Genomic DNA, 24,364 nt, shown 5'->3' with positions numbered 1-24,364 from the left:
ACTTTTTTTGTATAGATCATGTTCCCAAATCTTACTAAAATTGTTCCTAGTTTAAAAATGAGGTCCACTTGATTGGAGTGAACACTGGCATAGCTTTTCTGGAAAGCAGTTTGATACCAGCAGTACGTGCCCTTTAGCAGCTCTGTGTTTAGGACTCTTCTGCAGAAACACACATGTAATTGAAGAAGTACAGGAAAGGACAGTTAATTAACTACTACTTGTAAAAATTACACTACTAAAAGGTTTTTAGAGAAGAATGATTATATTATACACTCAACAGAATATTATGTGGATATTTAAAAGAAAGACTGCATAAGCTGTCAAATTTTAAAACTAAGTCTTACAAGAATTATGTAGGAACAAAGTCTATGTTTTTTTTTTTTTTTGTTTTGGTTTTTGTTTTCTGTTGTTTTTCTTTGAGACAGAGTCGCACTCTGTTGCCTGGGCTGGAGTGCAGTGGCACAATCTTGGCTCACTGCAACCTCTGCCTCCCAGGTTCAAGTGATTCTCCTGCCTCAGCCTCCCGAGTAGCTGGGAGTACAGGTGCGTGCCACCACCCCCGGCGAATTTTTGTATTATTAGCAGAGATGGGGTTTCACCATATTGACCATGCTGGTCTCAAACTCCTTACCTCGTGATCTGCTTGCCTTGGCCTCCCAAAGTGTTGGGATTACAGCGTGAGCCACCATGCCTGGCTGTTTTTTTTATAATTATACTGAAGATATTCAGGAGGCTGCAGTCAAATAAAGTTTTTGCCTAGGATGAGGGAATGGAGGTGATGGGACTGGAAACAGGGAGGAGAAAGAGGGTAAAAGAATGGACTTTCATATTTTACTGTCTCCACAGTTAATGTTTGGTTTTTTTGTTACATACATAAAAAGTATGTATTACATTTCTACTTTAAAAAATGAAAGAACAGGCTGGGTGTGGTGGCTCATGCCTGTAATCCCAGCATTTTGGGAGGCCAGAGTGGGTGGATCACCTGAGGTCAGGAGTTTGAGACCAGCCTAAACAACATGGTGAAACCTTGTCTCTACTAAAAATACAAAAATTAGCCAAGTGTGTTGGCAGGCACCTGTAATCCCAGCTGCTTTGGAGGCTGAGGCAGGAGAACCACTTGAACCTGGGAGGTGGAGGTTGCAGTGAGCTGAGATCGCACCACTGCACTACAGTCTGGATGACAGAGCGAAACTCTATCTAATATAAATTAAAAATAATAAAAAAAGAAAGAACAAATGAGAATTTCCTAAGTCTTAGCAGTATCTCCTTTTCAAGACCTCGTGTGTCCTACTCAGTCCCTGGATCCCACTCTCCAGGGTTCAGTCGTGTTTACAGCACACGGTACTAATCTCTTGCCAGCTACAGTTATGAGATTAAAAATTACAAAGAAAAATTTTTACAGTTATACAGTTTTACTGTCCCCTTAGCCCAACAAACAAAAATATGGTCCTCCAAAGGATATATTGTTAAGTAACTTATTTCTTGAAGTGGAGAACCATTTCTCCAAATTTGGAAATGTTAACAAATTTGACAGACGAGTAAGTTCTGTGATGTGTGAGATGGAGAGATCTTCTTGGGTAGGTAGATAAATAAAAGAAATTCACTTATAAATCATACATTCACACAGTAGATGTAGTTTAGTGCATTTTTTATTGGTAAAATTACATCTTCCAGAATTTTTATATCCTCTAGAGAACAATGATTATTTAATCAAAAAGCGCTTGCTATTGGCTTTTACTGTTTCTTCTTCTCATTTTTGGTATGAGGATTCTCTACCTCCTCTTCTCCCATAGACCTCCCTCAAATAGAAACAAAACACCCAACACATTCAAATTACATTTACAAGTAAAATCAGAAAAATAGTCATTTTTGAGTGAAAGAGCTCTTTATTCTAGTTATTGGCATGTATGCTGTAAGTTTAGAAAGAAATTTCATCCAGACTCAGCTCTAGTAGACGTCCTGTTTCCTGGAAGCTTCTCTGATTCAAAGGGTTGCTCTGCTGATGCTGCTGCTGTTAGTAGAAGTTGACCACTTTTCATCAACACTGAACTGTGTCACACCTCAGGGATCATTTATCCCCATTAGTCTGAGATTTATTTTTAGACTTTAGGCTAAATTGTTAATTAGATGCTTGTAAAATGCAATGTTGCTAAAGTAGAGATTTATAATAATTACCAGATCTGAAAATATGTGTGATTATACACAATCCTGCCTAATGTTTACAGGCTGTATGTGAACTGGAGATTTTTACGAGGCATTGAGGCTCAATTCCTGGCTCTGCAGAAAGGATTTAATGAAGTAATTCCACAACATTTGCTGAAGACATTTGATGAGAAGGAGTTAGAGGTTAGTGCATTAGTATTATAACATCACTAGTATAACAAGAAAGGATTGGGAATTATTTTGTTACTTAGTTTTATAGGAAATCATATTTCTGGTACTTTCTAAGTTTCATGGTTCTATGCTTGAGAATTCTTATTCACAGGAAAAGTCTTTCATGCTTTTGAAGGCCTTTCATGCTTTGGAATTTCTGTGAATGAACAATCTCTCTCTCTCTTTTTCTGAGACACAGTCTCACTCCGTCACCCAGGCTGGGGTGCAGTGGTGCAGTCACGGCTCACTGCAGCCTTGGCCTCGTGGGCTCAAATGATCCTTCCACCTCAGCCCCCCAAGTAGCTGGGACTACAAGCATGCACCAGCACGCCTGGCTAATTTTTTTGTTTTTGTTTTTTTTTTTTTTTGGTAGAGACAAGGTTTTGCCATGTTTCCCAGGCTGGTCTCAAACTCCTGAGCTCAAGTGATCTGCCTGCCTTGGCCTCCCAAAGTGCTAGGATTATAAGCTTGAGCCACCATGCCCGCTGTGAGCAATCTCTCTTATATTGTGAACATTTTTAATTTATTTTTCTATCCTGTACTTTCTTATTTTAAACAGATTTCATGACTTATATGTACATTCTTCCAATATATATTTATTCCCTAACTTAGTGGTTACTGATTTAGTTAAGTAAAACCTCATTAATCTACCATATTGAAATTAATTTGGGTAAGAGCCTACTCAGTTGGTTTTACACTAAGCTTGCAAGAAAGCATTTGATAGACAAGATCATTGAGAAAATAACTAAAACACCTAGGATAAATTGTATCTTTTTTTCTTTTTTCTTTTTTTGAGACAGAGTCGCCCAGGCTGGAGAGCAGTGGCATGATCTAGGCTCACTGCAACCTCCACCTCCTGGGTTCAAGTGATTCTCCTGCCTCAGCCTCCCAAGTAGCTGGGACTACAGGCACCCGCAACCACGCCCGGCTGATTTTTATATTTTTAGTAGAAACAGGGTTTCACCACATTGGCCAGGCTGGTCTGGGACTCCTGACCTCAAATGATCCATCCACCCTGGCCTTCCAGAGTGCTGGGATTACAGGTGTAAGCCAGCATACCTGGCCTCTAAATGTCTTTAGATTAACAGCCATACAAAACAGTTAATAGTTTTTTGTTTCCTTTTAAAGCTATCCCTTAAACACCTCAGGTCTGGTTTTGTAATTAAGACCTTTGACAAATACATCTGAATTTCCTACTGAACTACTAAGAAACATGAGGTTTAATTCTCTTCAGGCTCCCACATTTATTTAGTAGTTAGGGATAACACAAATATTTGAAGTCTACTAATAATTTGAAACATGATTTTATTCACTGCCTTCAATGTCCTTTCTAACTAAATCTGTTAATAGACCTGTTAGCAAACAAATCTAAAAAGGTTGGTCTTACTTAATACTCTCCCCATTCCTTTTGTGATTGAATTGTTCATAGTGAAATAGCCAGAAGGAAGTAGTTGGAGGAGAATGTAGCAGGAATGCCAATAAGGTTGCAATATAATGCATTTTCATCTCTTTATACAATAAACGAGGATTTGGCCTTCTAACTTCCATTCCTCTGAGGAAAAGAATTTAGGAGGAGTCTTTTATGTCATTAAACACACCCATAATCCTTTTTGGATAACCTCCTCCCTGTTCAGTGTGGTGTTAACTTTATTTCAGAACCCTATGGAAGCCTTACTGGAGACTTTATTTGGTAGAGTTAGGATTTTGAATATAGTTTCTACTGCTAATGAGTCATTATACTTTTACTTTTTCTTTTTTTTTTTTTTTTTTTTTTTTTTGTGGAGAAACAAACTCACTCTATCACCCAGGCTGGAGTGCAGTGGCGCAATCTCTGCTCATCGCAACCTCCGCCTCTCGGGTTCAAGCGATTCTCCTGCCTCAGCCTCCCGAGTAACTGGAACTTCAGGTGTGCACGACCATGCCTGGCTAATTTTTGTATTTTTAGTAGAGACGGTGTTTCACCATGTTGCCCAGGCCGGTCTCAAACTCCTGAGCTCAGGCAGTCCACCTGCCTCTGCCTCCCAAAGTGTTAGGATTACAGGCATGAGCCATTGCACCAGGCCTGAATCATTAAACTTTGTATTTTTATTTTTGAGATAGAGTCTCACTCTGTTGCCCAGGCTGGAGTGCGGTAGCATGATCCTTGCTCACGGTTAACTCCTGTGCTGAAGTGATCCTCCTACCTCAGCCTCCCCAGTAATTGGGACTACAGGTGTGCACCACCACACCTGGCTAACAGCTTTTTGGGGGTTTGTTTTTTTTTTTTTTTTTTTTTGTGGAGACACAGTCTCACTTTGTCCCCCAGGCTGACAGGATCTCGGCTCCCTACAATCTCCACTTCCCAGGTTCAAGCGATTCTCATGCCTTGGGATTACAGGTGCCCACCACCACGCCCGGCTACCTTTTTGTGTTTTTAGTAGATACAGGGTTTCACCATGTTGGCCAGGCTGGTCTTGAACTCCTGACCTCAAGTGATCTGCCTGCCTTGTCCCCCCAAAGTGCTGGGATTACAGGCATGAGCCACCACACCCTACCCATTTTTAAAGATGATATGTATAACATTTATTTTAGCGTTGTATACATTAATCCTCGGTTTAATTCTATAAAATCTAGGATTTGCAAGTTATGTTTTATAGTACACATGGAATTCGCTATTATAAACATGTTAGATTAGTATGGTGAGTTAGTCTTGGACCCTAGGGAGATGTATTAGTAATATCAAAATGATTTGGATATAGTTCATCTGTGTGACCCTCCATCAGGATGTGTTTAGCAGAGGTTTGTATCAATGTGCTCATGTATTTTGTGCTTTAATATCAATTTAAGATTATTAAGCAAATGTAGGCCAGGCATGGTGGCTCACGCCTGTAATCCTAGCACTTTGGGAGGCTGAGGCAGGTGGATCACTTGAGGCCAGGAGTTGGAGACCAGCCTGGCCAACATGGCGGAATCCTGTCTCTACTGAAAAATACAAAAATTAGCTGGGCATTGTGGTGCATGCCTGTAATCCCAGCTACTCAGGGGGTTGAGGCAGGAGAATCACTTGAACCCAGGAGGCAGGCAGAGGTTGCAGTGAGCCTAGATCATGCCACTGCACACCAGCCTAGGAGACAGAGCAAAACTCTGTCTTAAAAAAAAAGAAAAAAAAAATTAAGCAAATTGTATGAATCACTTATTCAACACCCATTTCTAAAGTTTCTGTGCATTATTGGTTGCTTCCACAGGATGTAGTGAAATGGATGTTACTGCCATATTACAGCAGAGGACATTGATTGAATTGCCCTCATTCAACAAAGCTAATAGGTATTGAAACTAGTAGATGATACAGGTCCAAAGAAGGCACATATCAACTGTATTTACTCTTTGGATCTCAATTGCTGTCCATTTTCTTAAAGTTTTATAATTTTATTATGAACTTATGAAACAGTCACAATTTTTTACCTGGTCAAGTCTATCACAGCTGTGGTTCTCAGACCCTGGGGAGGGAGTTTGCAATGAGTAGATACCTCTGGAACTTTTTAAAATATAGAACCCAACTGTCACCCCAGATGCACAGAATTAAAATCTCTGAGCCTAGAACCTGGTATGTCAATTTGAAAAGCTTTTCAGATGATTCTGATATGCAGCTTTGATTAGGAACCACCAAATGAGAGCCAGCAGTACAAATCTGAATTTCTCTTTTGAGGAATTTTTGACCTGGCTATGGTTTCCACAGGTTCATTACTGTGTACTATTTTCACAGCTTATTATTTGTGGACTTGGAAAAATAGATGTTAGTGACTGGAAGGTAAACACCCGGTTAAAACACTGTACACCAGACAGCAACATTGTCAAATGGTTCTGGAAAGCTGTGGAGTTTTTTGATGAAGAGCGACGAGCACGATTGCTTCAGTTTGTGACAGGGTCCTCTCGAGTGCCTCTGCAGGGCTTCAAAGCATTGCAAGGTAACAGCCTGAGGGGCAGGCAAGCTGGGCGGCAGGTGGACCAGGGGTAGGGGCAGGTCTGTCAGTATGGGGTCTGTGTAGATATTTTATAAACCGTGTGCTTAGAGATTCTCTTTTCACTTCTTACCTGTGACTCTCACATTGTGATAACTTCTTCTCCTTCCTTTCTCTTGCTCCCCTCCCAAGAGCCTTTTCTGTGGGCTTCTCTGATTGTAGTGAGTGCTGCATGCTAGAGACCGCATGTGGTGATGCTCTGCCTTTTGTTTTCTGGTCACCTTACTTTTAATTCTGTTGCACATTCCTGTAAGGGAAGTCATTCACTTTCATGCTCACATCTCGACCTGGTGAAAACGTTTACCTGCCTGGGATGCCTCTCCCCTCTACTTTTCAGTTCTTTATTAGACAGAAGCAGCATGGGTCATGGAAACCATCTGTTCGGTCAGAACATTTTAATTACTGCGTAGCATCAGACTATTTGTTTACAACCATATTCCTTTTTTAAGAATGGTTTTCCGTGGAATCAGCTGGTTAATTTTGGGATGAGCTTGTAATATTGCTAATGATTGTGGAGCTTCACTGGGTGGCAGTTGCTTCCTTTACCTCTTAAGCACTTCATTGTCAAAGCTGCCGGTGATGACTAAGGACATACAGAGCGAGACTGGTACGTAATTCGGCAGTGCTGCCCACAGCGCATGCTCTGAAATCCCTGGGACGGATGAACCTGCTTTCAGCTGTGCTGCCCTTCTCTGTGAGGAGAGCTCCTCAGCATCACACTGCCCAGATGCATAAAGTGAGGTTGTCTTTCTGCTACGCGTATTCATATGGGGTGTCTGTGCGAACTGAAATGGATTCTATAGACGGCTCTTTTGCTTTCAGCCCAGTTTGAGTCGTGAAATCTAAATTCGCATTAGGTTGTCATCTTTTTGAATGTGTGCCTATGTATTTTACCTTGGATTTTCCTGATTACTTTTCTTCTCATGCTTTTGGGATATTGATTTTCTCTAAAATATAGAAATTGGGAAAGGGATTTCAATCTCGAATTTTTTCTCAAATGGAAATACGAAGGTATTACGGAATCTAAGCCTTATCCAAGGTTAATTCTGGCTCTCAAAACCCAGATGCCTTTCCTGCTGCCCTTTGGTAGTACGTGCGGATTCATTAGCATTCCCCTATCCCCAGATCCTGTGGTTTACGTGCCAGTTTTATTCTAAGATTTTGGTGATGAGCGCACGGACCTGCAGTGATTTCACCCACATTTCCTTCATTTGCAGGTGCTGCAGGCCCGAGACTCTTTACCATACACCAGATTGATGCCTGCACAAACAACCTGCCGAAAGCCCACACTTGGTAAGGTATTTTTGTAGCTTGATTCCCCATTCCATGTACGTAGGTGTTAGTTCCGAACAGATTGGACTTTTTCTTTATTGTACTTACTAGTGTTGAATGAGCCTTTAAAGGGAATGATAAGCAGCTTAAGTGATTTAAAGTTAAGATTATTCGAAAATTGGTAGGAAAACTCAAAAGTGGTCACCTCTGTTTTAGAGAAATACCTTTTAGTTTTCTGTGTGACAGAGTGTTGTGGCTATATTGGTATACACTTGCTGGGCCAGTTTACTCATTATGAATGAACTGTATAAAATTTGATTTGCTTATTCACAGCTTCAATCGAATAGACATTCCGCCCTATGAAAGCTATGAAAAGCTATATGAAAAGCTGCTAACAGCCATTGAAGAAACATGTGGATTTGCTGTGGAATGACAAGCTTCAAGGATTTGCCCAGGACTCTATTTATACAACCCTGACTGACAGTCTCCTTTCAGCAGAGTTTCAAAGAATGCTGAAATACAGGAAAACAACCCCCCCCCCCCCCGTTTTTTTTTTTTTTTTTTTTTACATTTTAGGACACTGTGAGGGGAAAGGACAATTTTGAAATTCCTTTTCAAGGAAAAAAAGGTCTTTATGCTTTGCCATGAGGCCACATTCAGCTGCTATTTAAACTTAATATCTTGAACCTAAAGAATGCTGACTTTTCCTACATTTCCAGAGTTAGGCAGTATTCTACACTTAAAGACTACTACTATTTTTATAAAAGGTAATCTATTCAAATTGCTTCACAGATTTCAAGTCTCTCAAACATCAAGACAACTTCAGCAGTCGGTACAAGTCACATTTCATTTTGATTGAATACATAATTTTGAACAGCTCCTGTACTTGCTCTTTGTAAAAAAAAAATAAAAAATTATTTTGAATTATTCTACCTTTGTAAACAATTGGCTAAAAGAATCATCTTTAAGAAAGTAAGCCATTTACATGTTTGTGTTTTTCTATGGCAGAGCATTATATTTTGCATTATATGTTTCAGCTTAGTCTAAGTGGGTCTTTTTTACATTTTTCAAGAACGAATTGCCTGGAATACAGCTATATAATTTTGGTTGTGAGATTCCTAATGCAAACGTTTAGTCTAAACTTAGTCATTTATTTGCGACAATAAGATGTGTTCAGGGGCTCCCTGTTTTTAAGAGACTCTTTAAAAAAAAAAAACACCTAGTGTTTTTATCTTGAATCAGTGAGATTAAGTATTTTGGATTTACTTTTAATCTTAAAATACTGCATTTTTATAGCTTCTCACAGCATGTGGATGGGATGGGATTTTCATTATTTTGCTGGGTCAGCTTATCTCTAATATGTGTACTATTCCCGTGAGCCACAGCCTCTGGCGGGCGCACCTAATGTACATTGTATTTTGACTACAGTGTAAGTTTCCATTAACAAAACTATCCTAAAGCGTTAACTGCTCATAATTTTAATTGGGTAAAATTATGAAAAAGGAAGAATTTTGCTTAAAGATTATTATTAAGCTTAGAAAATCCTGCTTTTACCTAACAGAATGAAGTGGGGTTGAGGGGCGGTAGTATGAACAGTGATTCTAACTCTGTGGCATAAATTACTTTGAAACTAAAGAGTTCATTTTGGAAGTAAGGGAATCCCACTTCCCTTGGTGTTGAAGATTTGCATCTGATTTTGAAACGTCCAGACTTAGCTTTCAAGGTGTGTGGCATGTTGTATGATCCAGAAGCAATGAAAACTCTGGGGTGAGGGATTGAAAAAATCTGCAATCACAATTGGATTTTTAAATTCAACCATCAGAAATATGCACTATTCAGGTTTTTACATTGATGTGAAATAAGCAAATTTTCATGAGATAATTAAGCTGCAGAATTTAAAGTTATGAAGTAAATAGGTCCTCTGTTCTGTTTCATGTGATGGAGTGGGTTTCAGTCTGTGTTCTTGGCGCCAAAGGGTTCCTCAGAGGTGCCTCAGGAGTAATGGTTTAAGAGAAGAGGGGCAAAGAGAGGGAGCGAGGGGGAAGGCCTAGTTGGTATTTAGCAGGGGCCTCAGGCTTCATATCCCCACCCCCTTTACCCAGAACAGCCTGTTTTTCTTTCTCTTATGTATATTGGAATTTCAAGTAAGCTTTCATGGGGTGCAGCAGGGCAGGGAGGAATGGATGGGATAAAAGAAGTGGAGATTTTTGCTGCTCTAAAAAAGTTGAGAACTACTTGTGTAGTTTTTAAGTATTTTAATGTATTTCATTTGGCCACATTCAACTGCCACAAGTAAGCTAGTCATAGTTGTAACTGTGCAGTGGTAATATGCTTATGTCTGCCTTTTTTCTCTCAAACAATTTGTTTTTTACATTGCATTCTGAGTACTGAAGAACATCTTGAAATGTATGGAAGGTGGTTTCTATGCTATTTGATAATCAGTAATGTTCAGCTGTCATGGTAGTAACCTATTAGTTGCAGGCCCATCTCTCTTTTATATTAAAGCACTAGTGCAGTTTATAATTGTGCCTACTTTTAAAATCTTTCAGTAAATAAGTACGTAATACTTTATATAAATCATAACTGACAGGGATGCAGTAATAATGAAATGCTACTATCATTTATTTTAATATACAATATAAAGCAGGCAAATACCATTGTTTTTTGAGTGCCTTTTTAACTTTATGCTAATGACTTAGTAGAGCTTTAAAAGAAAGAAATTGGCAGGGCACCATGGCTCACGCCTGTAATCCCAGCACTTTGGGAGGCCAAGGCAGGCGGATCACCTGAGGTCAGGAGTTCAAGAACAGCCTGGCCAAGATAGTGAAACCCCATCTCTACTGAAAATACAAAATTAGCCAGGCTTGGTGGCACACTCCTGTAATCTCAGCTACTTGGGAGGCTGAGGCAGGAGACTTGCTTGAATCTGGGAGGCAGAGACTGCAGTGAGCCAATATCACACCACTGCACTCCAGCCTAGGCGACAAGAGTGAGACTCCGTCCCCCCAACCCCCCCAAAAAATAAATAAATTACTCTCCATAACAGTCTACGCTATCACCATCATCTATAAAAACACGATTTAGATTTCCATTTCAAAGTTACATTACCCGATTACTTCCAAATAGGTGCTAAGCAGAAACCCCCAACGTGTTACTGAACCATGGACTCGCACCTCATGTTTAATGTGAATCTTTATTTCCGTGTCCCTCTTAACTGGTTTCTTCTTATCTTCCCTCTGGCTGTATTGTTATTTCAGATATGTGATACCTGTTTTCATACTTTTGCCTTTCCATCATGAATGCTTAGTTATGACCAGAGATTCCTTCGTAGAGCTCACAGGCAGTACAGAGAGGTGAGTCTTGTCTCAGAGGGCCTTGTATCTTGGTGTACTTTTTAAATAGTGCTGTGTATAGTGTACATTTTGTTTTGCACATAGTTTGTTGCCCCAAATGGGTTTTTTACCAAGCCTTTTTTTCTTTCATACATTTACAGTCCGGAGCACAAGATTCTCTTCTTTCAAATACAGTGTAATTCGCTTTACAACACTAATCTGGGCTTTGAACGTCCAGTGCATTGGACTGATTGCATTGTTGGGAGTTAGAGGCTGTTCCAGCCATCCTTAGTTTGGTAGAGCAGCTCCTTCTGCTTGTTTTCTAAGCGTACAGTCAACGGGTGCCATTTGTGGTATTTAACATGTTAGGATGATTGTTCCAAATGCTGAGTTGTTTTATTTCTAGATGTAATTAGTTCACTTTATGTAATATTCTTCTCTCAAACTGACTTTAAAAACAAAGTTTTATCATTTTCATTGTATTTGTATTTATTACAGAGTGTTTTAGCTTTGATATTCTTTGTATTTTCACTCATTTGTTACATGAGCTTTATCAATAACATCTGTATAAATGGTTTTTAAAAATTAACTATGTATGTGCCCATGCCGAAGTCGAGCAATAAAATCAATGCTGTTTGCACTGTCACAGCATCAACATTTTTAAAGAATATTGAGTTTGTAATTGTTTTGAAAACATTTATGATTGGCTCTATGGAGGGTGACAACATGAGTCACAAAATGAAAAGTTTAAGAACACATGCCATCCTGAGTTGGTGCCTCTGTCATGTTGCAGAGCTCAGACCTCCTTTCTGTCTCCCGGCAGAGCGGGAAGGCGCCCATTTTCTCCAGCCGTGGTGACTGCCCCGTTGGCAGTACCTATTGGGGGCTGCACATAGGTGGATTTCTGAGGGGGGTCAGGGGTCAGTGGGGAAGAGCATCTTGGTCCTGTCACCAGTCTGCATCCATCTTTGCTATAATACATCTCTGCTCTGGAGGGCAGGTCTATGATAGGGACTCACATTTGCCAGCCCTACTTTGGTATGTCGAGTAGTAAAATTCTCAAAATGAGAAGGAGAAATCAATTGTATTTTTTCTAGAAGCCGTGGATTTTAATAATGACAGTGGACTAAAGTCCAGCTAACTCCATGGATAGAAAAGGAATGAATATGGTCTGTGTAAGTCTACACAGCATAGGGTACAACAGAAGGGAAAACCTGGGTAACGTGTAAGTAGTAGCAGTGTATTAAAGTTCAAAGGGTGAGCATGCTTTTGTTTATATACTTTTATATTCTTTTGAATATTTTTGTTTTGCTTTGTCCCTCATTGCTGTGTTTAGTGGTTTTATCTAAAATTTGTAAAGTTTTAGTATATTAAAGATTTTTGGCTGGGCGCAGTGGCTCACACCCATAATCCCAGCACGCTGGGAGGCCGAGGTGGGCAGATCACGAGGTCAGGAGTTCCAGAATAGTCTGGCCAACATGGTGAAACCCCGCCTCTTTACTAAAAACAAAAATTAGCCAGGTGTGGTAGTGGACGCCTGTAATCCCAGCTACTCGGGAGGCTGAGGCAGAAGAATTGCTTGAACCCAGGAGGCAGAGGCTGCAGTGAGCCGAAATTGCAACACTGCACTCCAGCCTGGACAAGAGCGAGACTCTGTCTCAGGAAAAAAAAAAAAATTTCAGGCCGGATGCTGTGGCTTGCACTTGTAATCCCAGCACTTTGGGAAGCCAAAGCAGGTGAATCTCTTGAGCCTAGCTTGAGATCAGTCTGGGCAACATGGTGAAACCCCATCTCTACAAACAATACAAAAACTAGCTGGGCGTAGGGGCACGTGCCTGATAGTCCCAGCTACTGGAGGTGGGGCTGAGATGGGGAGATCGTTTGAGTCCTGGAGGCCAAGGCTGCAGTGAGCCGTTGATTGAGCCACTGTACTCCAACCTGGGCAACAGACTTGAGACCCTGACTCAAAAACAACTTTTTATTTATTTTAGTATAATAATAGTCTATAGGCCGGGCGCGGTGGCTCAAGCCTGTAATCCCAGCACTTTGGGAGGCCGAGACGGGCGGATCACGAGGTCAGGAGATCGAGACCATCCTGGCTAACACGGTGAAACCCCGTCTCTACTAAAAAATACAAAAAATTAGCCGGGCGAGGTGGCGGCGCCTGTGGTCCCAGCTACTGGGGAGGCTGAGGCAGGAGAATGGCGGGAACCCGGGGGGCGGAGCTTGCAGTGAGCTGAGATCCAGCCACTGCACTCCAGCCTGGGCGGCAGAGCGAGACTCCGACTCAAAAATAATAATAATAATAATAATAATAATAATAATAATAATAATAGTCTACAAATTATCCAAAAGTTTGATTTGACTAATGATCAGAAGTGTAACCTGAAAAGTTTGTCCCTTCATTGTAATGAAGGTTAACCATGTTACCCACTATTGATTTGTACTTCATATACCAAATGCTTACAATACATGTATATACAATAGGATATATGCAACAGAACAAGAGCCTAGTAACAGGATAGAGGAGGTAATTACACAGGAAAAGTCTTACTTTACATTCCTATGTTAACATTCATAGCAAACTAGACAGACCAGATTTTAAATTTTACTTAAAAAGTATCTGCCTTAAATGTGACTTGTCTGCTGCTCATTCAACAAATATTTACTGTGCTCCTACTGTGTGCCACGCTCTGTACTAGCTGATAGCCATATAGCTTTGCATGGTGGTTAGAAAATGAACTTCCAAAGTAATGCTTCTAGCCTGTGTCTCACTGTAGACTAAGTTCAAACTTAAGCGTTCAAAACTCAATTTATGTACAGCAAAGCAGTCAGTCAGGATGGGAGCACATGAATCAATACCCCACCTCAGCCAGGCCCTGAATCCCAGACTTGGGTATTTGTTTGTGGTCTCACTGTGTTGCCCAGGCTGGAGTGCAGTAGCTATTTCACTGGCACAGTCATGGTACACTGTAGCATCAAACTACTGGTCAGTCTCCCAAGTAGCTGGGACTACAGGTGGGCACCACCATGCCATGGTGCAGTCTATGGGATGGGCGGGGGAACCTAAGACATTTCTCCTGCCCAGTTAAGTATTCTTAATGCTTTTTTTTTTTTTTGTAAGAGTCTTGCTCCATTGCCCAGGCTGGAGTGCAGTGATACAATAGCTCACTGCAACCTCCACCTCCAGGTTCAAGTGATTCTCGTGCCTCAGCCTCCCAAGTAGCTGGGATTACAGGGTGTGCACCACCATGCCCGAGTAATTTTTGTACTTTTAGTAGAGATGGGGTTTCATTATGTTGGCCAGGCTGGGCTTTTCATTAACTGTAAATATTGTCTGGTTAGTCCCTTATGATAGATGAGGCATTTAGTTCTAATACGAAGCACCTCACTCTGTAACCCCCCACAGGACTTTCCAAATGCACGATTGTGATGAACCTCTCCTCGGCTGCTCCAGGCTGACTGGCTTGATGCACACGATCCACAGCACTTGAATCGCACCGTCCTCTGCTTGTTAAGCTAGTCTGGTGAAGTGATCTTTATTTGCTTTTGATTTTTCAAAAATATGTTGTCTCCTATTTTCTGACCGTTGCTAAGCAATCCTATTCCTTCCCTGACCAAGTCTCTCATAAATTCTTTTTTTTTTTTTTTTTTTTTTTTGCTTATTCCTAGTTACTTTTTAGCTTGGTAAAGAGCACCAGTTCCCACCAATCACCAGAACTAGCAACTTAATCTTCCTAAAATATTTTACATTTAAAAAAAAAAGTATAATAAAAGCATTGTTAGGCTTGTGCTAATACATCTAATGGTATTATATAATCTACCACTCAGAGTCACACCTGCTATGCTTCTGGATCTTTTCTGGGTGCTATGCTTCTAGATCTTTCCTATATTGTATTTGTATTATATTGCATCATATGTATAATACCTGCTCACACCGTGGTTTTTTCCTATAAAACTGCATATTTTGTAGTCTAAAATTTTTTTTCTTTTTTTTTTTTATTATACTTTAAGTTCTAGGGTACATGTGCATAACGTGCAGGTTTGTTACATATGTATACATGTGCCATGTTGGTGTGCTGCACCCATCAACTCGTCAGCACCCATCAATTCATCATTTATATCAGGTATAACTCCCCAGTGCAATCCCTCCCCCCTCCCCCCTCCCCATGATAGGCCCCATTGTGTGATGTTCCCCTTCCCGAGTCCAAGTGAGCTCATTGTTCAGTTCCCACCTATGAGTGAGAACATGCGGTGTTTGGTTTTCTCTTCTTGTGATAGTTTGCTAAGAATGATGGTTTCCAGCTGCATCCATGTCCCTACAAAGGACGCAAACTCATCCTTTTTTATGGCTGCATAGTATTCCATGGTGTATATGTGCCACATTTTCTTAAAAATTTTTTTACTCAATATTTTATGGCTATCTAGATCTACTTTATCCTCTAACACTTTTTAGAACTTATGTTCCAGCTCTTGCATATCTAGCCTTGTTGTGGGGAAAAGAGAGATCAGACTGTTACTGTGTCTATGTAGAAAGAAGTAGACATGAGACTCCATTTTGTTCTGTACTAAGAAAAATTCTTCTGCCTTGAGATGCTGTTAATCTGTAACCCTGCCCCCAACCCTGTGCTTGCAGAGACATGTGCTGTGTTGACTCAAGGTTTAATAGACTTAGGGCTGTGCAAGATGTGCTTTGTTAAAAAAAAAAAAGTGCTTGAAGGCAGTATGCTTGGTAAAAGTCATCACCATTCTCTAATCTCGAGTACCCAGGGACACAATGCACTGCGGAAGGCAGCAGGGACCTCTGCCTAGGAAAGCCAGGTATTGTCCAAGGTTTCTCCCCAGTGATGGCCTGAGATATGGCCTCGTAGGAAGGGAAAGACCTGACCGTCCCCCAGCCCGACACCCATAAAGGGTCTGTGCTGAGGATTAGTAAAAGGGGAAGGCCTCTTTGCAGTTGAGATTAAGAGGAAGGCCTCTGTCTCTTGCTCGTCCCTGGGAATGGAATGTCTCGGTGTAAAACGCGATTGTATGTTCTATTTACTGATAGGAGAAAACTGCCTCATGGCTGGAGGTGAGACATGCTGGCGGCAATGCTGCTCCTTAATGCACCCAGGTGTTTGTGTAAAGTCAAACATAAATCTGGCCTATGTGCACATTAAGGCACAGCACCTTTCCTTTAATTTATTTATGACAGAGATCTTTGCTCACAATTTCGCGCTGACCCTCTCCCCACCATTACCCTCTAGTCCTGCCACATCCCCCTCTCCGAGGTGGTAGAGATAGTGATCAATAGTGAGGGAACTCAGAGACCAGTACCAGCGTGGGTCCTCCATATGCTGAGCGCTGCTTTGTCTCTGTGTCTTCTTTCTTTTCCCAGTCTCTCGTCCCACCTGACTAGAAAAGCCCACAGGTGCAGAGGGGCAGGCCACCCCTTCACCTCATCTTGTGCATTTCCTGTCCTTTCCATTCACCTGTGCTTGCTGAATTGTCACAACCCATCACAGGTGTCCACGTCACTTACCATGCTCCAAACACACCCAGTCCATTAAGCCCTTCCCCGCTGGAAGCTCTCACCTGCCTGGTAGCCCACCCTTCTGCCAGTTTCCATTCCAAGAGCTCAGCACTTAGAACCAGAGCAGTTGATCAGATGTCTTTTCTCTCTAGGTCAGGTTTCACTGCTTCATGCCTCCTGGCCTCTCATCACGCATACACTCATCCCCACAGCACACTCTTATGCTCTAATGGAAGCCTTTCTCTACCACTCCTGGGCTTCCATCCAAGTCCCCATATCCTCAACTGCTCTGAAGCTTCCTCTAGCTTAAGTCTAGCTTTTCCTGTCCATTGAAAACACCATCCCCAAGTGGTTTTTTTTTTTCCTCATATTCCTCCATACCAGAGATGAGGCTGGTACACTCTTGCCCACTTGAAGCCCATCATGCCTTCTTCCCACCTGCAGTCACTAATGCATCTTTGAATGACAGCCTGACTTTCCACCCTTTATCTCTTCTCACTGCTATCTTCTACCAACCAACAGAAACCATAATGCATTTTATTTTTTATTTTCTTGAGAAAGAGTTTCACTTTTGTTGCCCAGGCTGGAGTGCAGTGGTGCGATGTTGACTCACTGCAACCTCCACCTCCCAAGTTCAAGCAATTCTCGTGCCTCAGCCGGGTGCCACCATGCCTAGCTAACTTTTGTACTTTTAGTACAGATGGCGTTTCACCATGCTGGCCAGGCTGGTCTCAAACTCCTGGCCTCAAGTGATCCACCTGTCTCAGGCTCCCAAAGTGCTGGGATTATAGGCGTGAGCCACTGCACCCAACTGCCACAATGCATATTCCCTCATCTTCCAGCCACGTTATGAAAAGTCTGCACATACATGGTACTGTCAAGGTTCTCCAAGGCCCACCTCTGATAACCACCCACCTTTCTTCTCTAATGTATGTATTTTTTTGTCGTCAAGTGCTAATTCTTAATTATTTTTGTTGACTTCAACAAACTTCAGGAGCTGGCTGCTCAAACAAGGCTTGTTAATTGCTTTAGCACAAATACAACTAATGAATATCCCCCCTTTTCAGATGTTAGGTCATAAATTCAAAAGCAATAAGCTTTTAGAAAACAATTTTTATTTTAAAAAATTCATAAAAAGTACTGGAAATATAGGTAAAGCATTTGAAAATGACTCTTCTGGCTTATCTGTTTACTGGCTCAATTCTAGCTCTGTCCTGGTAAAGGCCTCCAGAACCTTCACCTATTATCAAGTCTGGCCTCACAGGGAGGGACTTTTACTGTACTGAAAGGAAGCCAGCTGAAGCCGAGATCTGAAGCGCTCAGCTTCCAGTTCCCGGAAGAAAACATCATCATCATTCTGTGTTATCATGTCCTGCAGCTGCTGAATTTCCTTCTCCATCTTAGATCTCAGCTCCCTCTTCACCTTATGTAATGTCTGAAAAAAGAAGGCATGTCATCCTGCTGTTCACAGCATTTATCCAGGCCCTCATCTATTGTTCCCGCTCCATCTTCCAGCTAATCAAACTCCTCCAAAATTTTTAATAATCTAGCAGCCTCTTACAGAGACCTAACTAAAGTTAAAATCACAGGATAAAAACGTCTTGGGTCATAGATGAATTGCCTTATTAGTCTTCTCTCCATTCCCTTTACATTTGTTTTCTACTTCCTAAAAATGTAAATAAACTAAATAAATGTAAATAAAATGTAAATAAATGTGTCACTTAATGATGGAGATATGTTCCAAGAAATGCATCAAGTGTTTTGTTATTGTGCAAAATGTCAGTGTACTTAGACAAACCCAGATGGTACAGTCTACTGCACACCGGGGCTATATGGTATAGCCTATTGCCCCAACCACCAATGTACGAGGTCCTTTGCTGAAGGAAACGTTGCCATGCAGTGCATGACTTTGCTTCTATCTTGTTAATTATTACCTGGGCCTGAGATTTCTCTCTGGCTTTAAGTTCTTGATGTTCCTGTGATATGGCTTCTGCCAGCAATGAAAACTGTTTATAGGAAGAAAAAACCAAATATTTAATGTTTGTAGTCCAAATGTAACATTTCTTAATGTTCATAGGCTTAAAATAATTTTAATGGAAATAGGGCAATATACTGTACTATGGTCAAGTATTATTTGATCTTAAATTTCAATCTTGAAAATGGGGTCCTCTAATCTGTAGAGTGCAAACTTTAGTTAACACAAGGAGGTTTACTGTCAACAGACTAAGCAAGTTTTGCCACAAGGGCAAGTGGTCAGGACTAAGCACAACAGCGTAACCAAGTGCCAGGAGCCCACCTGGTCCTTATAGTAGTTCTCCATGGAGTCCAGTTCATCCTGGTGGCGTCTCCTTTGTTCATCTCGCTTTTCTTTGGCATAGTTTCTTAGGTCTCGTAATCTTTGCTTTTGAATGTTTAAACCTTCTTCAAACAGTTTCTTAAATATCTGTCATTTAATCGTAAAAATACAGTCATTGAGGAATATAATCATTTTGGCCAACTAGAAGTATATGCTGATTGTATTTCACAAAGGTTTTTTTTTTTTGAAATACTAGTTTTATGCAGATATTTTGACATACCATAAAATTTACCTCCTTCTTTTTGAGAGAGGTTATCGCTCTGTCACCCAGGCTGGAGTGTAGTGGTGCAGTCAACAGCTCACTGCAGCCTTGACCTCCCAGGCTCAAGCAATTCTCCCACCTTGGCTGCCTGAGTAGCTGGGACTACAGGCATGTGCTACCACGCCTGGCTAAATTTTTAATTTTTTGGAGAAATGAGGTCTCACTATGTTGCCCAGGCTGGTCCCAAGCAATCCTTGCACCTTAGCTTCCCAAAGTGCTGGGATTACAGGCGTGAGCCGCTGAGCCCAGCCTTATCCTTTTAAAGTAAATAACTCAGTATGCCTTATTATACTTAGTTGTGCAACCATCACCACTACAGAACATTTTTATCACCCCAAAAAGAAACCCTATACTGATTAGTGCTCATTCCCCCTGTCCCATCCTTAGCCCCTGACAGTCACCAGTCTGTCTACTTTCTATCTCCATGGATTTGCATATTCTGGACACTTCCTAAAAATGGAATCATGTAATTCGTGGCCTTTCATATTTGGTTTCTTTCACTCCGCATGTTTTCAAGGTTCATCTATACTGCAGTATATATGAATTCTTCATTTTTATTGCCAAGTAACATCCTACTGTATGAATAAATGCACACTGTTTATCCATTCGTTAACTGATGGACACTTTGGGTTGTTTCTCCTTTTAGGCTATTACAAGTAAAGCTATGAACATTTGTGTTTTTTGTGTGATTATATAGTTAGGGGTGAAATTGATGGGTCATAGGGTAGCTCTATATGACCTTTCGGTAACCTTCTAAAGAACTGCTAGATTGTTCTCCAAAGCAGCTGCACCATTTTACATTTTACCATGGTAGTTAACTACAATTACTAAAGTATTTCACAGATGAAATTTCTTGCTAGCTTGGGATCTCAAAAGGTTAATCATTTCAGCCTGATAAGGATGACACAGCAAATACCTTGTGGAAAACCTCTCACAGTACAGCTGTTTTGACACTATCCCTGATTTTATGTGGAATACAAGGTCATGTTATCACACCTTAAATTCCTGTCTCTCACAACATGTTCCCAAACCTCTGAAGTAGTTTTAATGGAGACGTACCTATTATGTGTAAGAGGCAGGGAAGAAGTAAGGCTTCACATTAAGATGAGAGACACAGAGACTGAGAATGGACGGGAATGCACAATGAAGTAAGAAAATGAAGTGTGGCCAAGCAGAACTCAGGGCCAGCACTATAGGACTTCGATTTAGATTTTGGATTCAAATTTGGACAAGAGTCACAAACAAAGAAGGTGGTCCTGAAACGTAACAAAGTTCACCTTCTTAACAGGGCTGGACAGAAAAGCCAGACTTACCATTTCTTCCCGAGTCCTCATTCTCATCATTTTTGCATGCAACTGAACTCTATAATCATCATAATATTTTCGAGCACGAACAATTTGTTGTCGATTTTCTTTTATCTTTGATTGGGTCAACCTTTGCCTACGAATGCAGTCCTTGAAGTCTTGCTAAGAAAGGGAAAGGGGAGGGAAGAGAAGGGTAAGGACAAGAGGAATGCAGACTCCAGCGTTCTCATCTGCCCCGCTCCCCATCATGATGTCTTCAGGCAGTATGCCAGCTATGGGGGGCCAGTGGCCCTAGAAGCCCTCCGGCCTTTGGCAGCTTCATCACCTCAATCTGAAGAGCAGCTCCAATAACCCCCCGCTGCAGCAGAGGGCAGCAGTGATCCTGGGCACTCCTGTGGAACTGAGGGCTCACTTCCCATGCCACCAGGAGGCTGCTAACAAGGCTGGCCCATATGCCAGCTCACAAGGAGTAGGAAAATGGCACATCCAGACTTTCAAGCAGAGCCTGAGCTGCCAGGAGTATTTAATTAGGTAAAAACTAAGGAAATTAGACAATATCTGACAAAGGAGTGAAGATGAAATGGGGTCACCTACAGACTCTTATGTAGGTATTTCAGATATTAGTGTTTTCCCCCCATAGGAAAGTACCATCTGCAGTTCCCGAGATCTTTCTGGAACTGTTTAGTTATTATAGTTCTCATGGCTTATCTCACTCCACACTCAGGCAAAGATTTTCAAATCTCTTCCTTTGGCAGATTGTTTCTGACCTCCATCCTCTCCCTTCATAATTCTCTAAGTACAATTTCTCATCAAAATTGTAACAGAGGCTGATAAATCCCGGAGCTCTCTACTTGGGACCTGAGGAGGATAGGAGACGGCCAACAGCACTAAGTTCAGCCACTTGGCACCTAGACGGGTCCATGGAGGTCCACAGACAGAACTGGATTAAAATCTCAGCTGTGTCCCTTGCTTATCAGTGAGACCCAGGGCAAGTTACTTAATATATCAAAGCTTCAGGGTTTTCATTTCACAGACAACATCTCTAGTGTATTACTATAAAGACTAACTGCAACTGTGTACATAAAGTACCTAGCTCTTCCCCTGCCCGTTCTGGGTTTGTTTTATTGTTATTGAGACAGGGTCTCACTTTGGCACCCAGGCTGGAGTGCAGTGGCAAGATCACAGCGCACTGCAGCCTTGCCCTCCCACGCTTCCCACTTCTGCCTCCCAAGTAGCTGGGACCACAGGCAAATGCCACCACGGCAGGCTGATTTTTTCCATACCCATATATATATATATATTTTTAAGACAGGGTCCCACTATGTTGCTGAGGCTGGTCTCAAGTGATCCTCTCACCTCAGCCTCCCAATGTGCTGGGATTACAGGTATGGGCTATCAATTTTGGTTAAAGACCTAAGCAACACTTCCACATGCAGGTGTTAGAGGTGAAGTGTCTGTGGGACTGTTGCCCAGCTAGCACAGATAAAGGGAATGAATATAACAAATTCAAAATTATAATACCCAACTTGCTCTTGACATACCAGTCTCTTGTTATGTTCATACTCTTTCCTGACAAGGGTAGTAAGGAGGTCATGCCTTCTTAGGGCTTCTTCTATCTTGAAGGGGGACATGAAATCAAGTAGGTTAATAATGCTGTTCACTCAATTCTCAAGGACAAGCTCTTCTCTCATTTAAATTCCTATGCTTAAGACTGACAGTAACTTACTTCATCTTGCAGTTTCTTCTTTGATCGATTTTCTCTACATGCCTCTTTCTTAAGCTGTTCAACCTGTGCAATTTGCTGTTTCCACATTTTGCTTAGTGTTGGGCCAGAAACATAGAGAAATGGAAACTGCTCCAGCATAAGGGGCAGGAGACTGTGTTCACTTACTTTCACTGCAAGATAAAAGAAGATGTTCTTAATCTGAGACTTGTGGACAAGAACTCATCCAACATCCCTGGTAGATCAAAGCTTATGTAAGTGATATGGTTTTGATTCTGTAGAGAACAATTCTAAATGTACTTATAATTGCATTCCTCCTCTGATTGGAGTAAGCCAACTACTGATAAGGATAAAAATAAGTTCTGACTGATGCCATGCTGGTCCTGGGAAGTCCATCCTAATTGCTCAGCTGCTTCAATGCCTGCAGGTAGATTCTCTATGTATGGTAAAATAGAAGACTCCTCAACCCTCCTGGTAGGCAAGTGCTTAGAAGAAAAGTTTCTGGTCTAAAGGATACAGTAGGAGGGCCGCAATCTTTGGGGTATAACAGGAAGCCTGGCATTTCTCATGGCTTTGTTTCCTTGTAACAAGACTCTACACTCATTGGCACTGTCAATATATAGGAGGTGGACAGGCCATCTGCTTGCCTTGGAGCATCCCCTTCATTCTACCAACTTCCCAGAAACAGACAAAAAGGCATCCAAAGTGAGTAAGCACAGGAGTGAGGCTAATGGTGGCGCAGCAGGTGGCAGTCCTGGCATTCCTTGGGTGTCAATATACAGGCCTCCCTAAGGTACTTCCTTATTTGAAGAGTTTTAGCCCTCTGCAGAAAACCAGCCACATGGCAGTGGAAAAAAAAAACTTTCTTCAGCTAACTGGTGGATGTTAGCTTTCAGTGCTGTGTCCTTGGAATGCTGCACTCGCTTTCAAAGGCTGCCAGTTTTCCATAAAGTACAATTCTGTGGTTCTTACTTGGAACTGCTTTGTTTGGCTTTGGGAGGCCACCTCTTGGACTTTGAGTTGTGGTTTTTCTAGAGTAAATCTTCCAGGGCTGACTACATTCTGGAGTTCCCTTATGAACAGCTTCTCCTCTGTATATTTTTTCCTTAGAAGCAGATACAAAACAATAAAAATAAAAGGTCTAATAGCTCTTTCATGCATCATCTTAAATATTACATACTGACAAAAATAGCTAACTACTCCCCAGCCAAACCACCTTACTTCAAATTTGTAAAATCTGGTTAATAATTCACTCACTCTAAACTAAAGGCATCTTTTGGCCTCTGACATCCCTTGGAATTTGAAAAAGCACTGAATCTTTTTCAAGTTTCAGTCACCATAGTCCCACACCCTAAATACAACCACTATTAATCTTTTTTTTTTTAACCTATTAATGTTTTGATGTACTTCTCTTTTTCCACGTAGATTTAAAAAAAATTCTCAAGCAACTATGCAGTATGCTTAGTTGTAACCATACTGTACTTTATATCCTATTTTGTTCACTAATATTTTAGCATAAGCATTTTCCCCATGATTTCATTTCGTTTCTGTAACCATTCTTTTGAAAGGCAATGAAAACTTCAGTTTTGGGTTTCTTACAACCAGGTCTAGAGCAACTAGGATGTTCTGTCTTCTCTTACTCTTCTTTAATTTTGTCAGCCTAGACTAGTTTTTAAGCCCCTGAACTGCTAAGTCAAATACCCTTAAAAACTGATGGTAAGTTTTAAGTAGGGGAAAAAACGCTAGTTTTCTTTGGTACCACGTCTTGTCATATTTTAGCAACCTGAATGCCTTATTAAGAAGCAACAGTCCTGTATCATGACATGAAATCCTGCCTTTTCCTAAACAGCTCATGATTAAGGCCCTGTTGGCCCCTTTTTCTTTTAAAAAGATCATCTGTACTTCCCCCTCATCTGATCAAATGGCATTTATTACAGTGTAGACTTTTACCCACTGTTTCCTCCTCCTCCTCATGTATTCTTAGAGGTCCAATATTCTCTTGAACTTTATGTCTTCTTAGCTCCCTTTCAAATGCTTCAGTAAATGCCTATAGGGGAAAAGGTCATATGATAGTACAGTTATTAAAAACATATACAACAGGCAGCACCATGGCTTAGTTGGTTAAAGCACCCGTCTAGTAAACAGGAGATCCTGGGTTCGAATCCCAGCGGTGCCTCAACTGAGCATCCAAGCTTAGTCGCATGCGGTGAGGCTGAGCCAGGTGGATCA

The 24,364-nt window shown here is 41.2% G+C and overlaps 2 protein-coding genes and 1 non-coding gene across 5 annotated transcripts in view; 2 read left to right on the top strand and 1 right to left on the bottom strand.

The window, feature by feature from the left end:
• The window catches only part of SMURF2 (SMAD specific E3 ubiquitin protein ligase 2), a 135,810-nt gene extending 124,167 nt beyond the window's left edge, over positions 1-11,643 (top strand). For all 3 annotated transcript variants that reach the window (XM_023212037.3, XM_023212038.2, XM_023212039.2), the window contains 4 exons: positions 2,226-2,346; positions 6,116-6,317; positions 7,589-7,664; positions 7,977-11,643. In XM_023212037.3, the coding sequence (XP_023067805.1) occupies positions 2,226-2,346; positions 6,116-6,317; positions 7,589-7,664; positions 7,977-8,076 (499 nt within the window). In that variant the 3' untranslated portion in view covers positions 8,077-11,643. The remainder of the gene's footprint in view (positions 1-2,225; positions 2,347-6,115; positions 6,318-7,588; positions 7,665-7,976) is intronic.
• Positions 11,644-17,583: 5,940 nt separating this feature from the next.
• CEP95 (centrosomal protein 95) overlaps positions 17,584-24,364 on the bottom strand; it is a 30,034-nt gene continuing 23,253 nt past the window's right edge. The window contains exons 12-19 of the mRNA XM_023212093.2: positions 24,090-24,182; positions 23,108-23,240; positions 22,139-22,308; positions 21,954-22,028; positions 20,422-20,574; positions 18,787-18,933; positions 18,425-18,496; positions 17,584-17,925 (exon numbers count right to left, since the gene is read on the bottom strand). Coding sequence (XP_023067861.1) covers positions 17,749-17,925; positions 18,425-18,496; positions 18,787-18,933; positions 20,422-20,574; positions 21,954-22,028; positions 22,139-22,308; positions 23,108-23,240; positions 24,090-24,182 — 1,020 coding nt within the window. The 3' untranslated portion in view covers positions 17,584-17,748. The remainder of the gene's footprint in view (positions 17,926-18,424; positions 18,497-18,786; positions 18,934-20,421; positions 20,575-21,953; positions 22,029-22,138; positions 22,309-23,107; positions 23,241-24,089; positions 24,183-24,364) is intronic.
• On the top strand, positions 24,238-24,311 carry TRNAT-AGU. The gene has a single exon. It is a non-coding gene; the product is annotated as a tRNA-Thr (tRNA).

Source organism: Piliocolobus tephrosceles, chromosome 16, assembly GCF_002776525.5.
Source record: "Piliocolobus tephrosceles isolate RC106 chromosome 16, ASM277652v3, whole genome shotgun sequence".
Taxonomy (NCBI): Eukaryota; Metazoa; Chordata; class Mammalia; order Primates; family Cercopithecidae; genus Piliocolobus; species Piliocolobus tephrosceles.
Note: the sequence above shows the minus strand (reverse complement) of the source record. Positions and strands in the feature narration are given on the sequence as shown.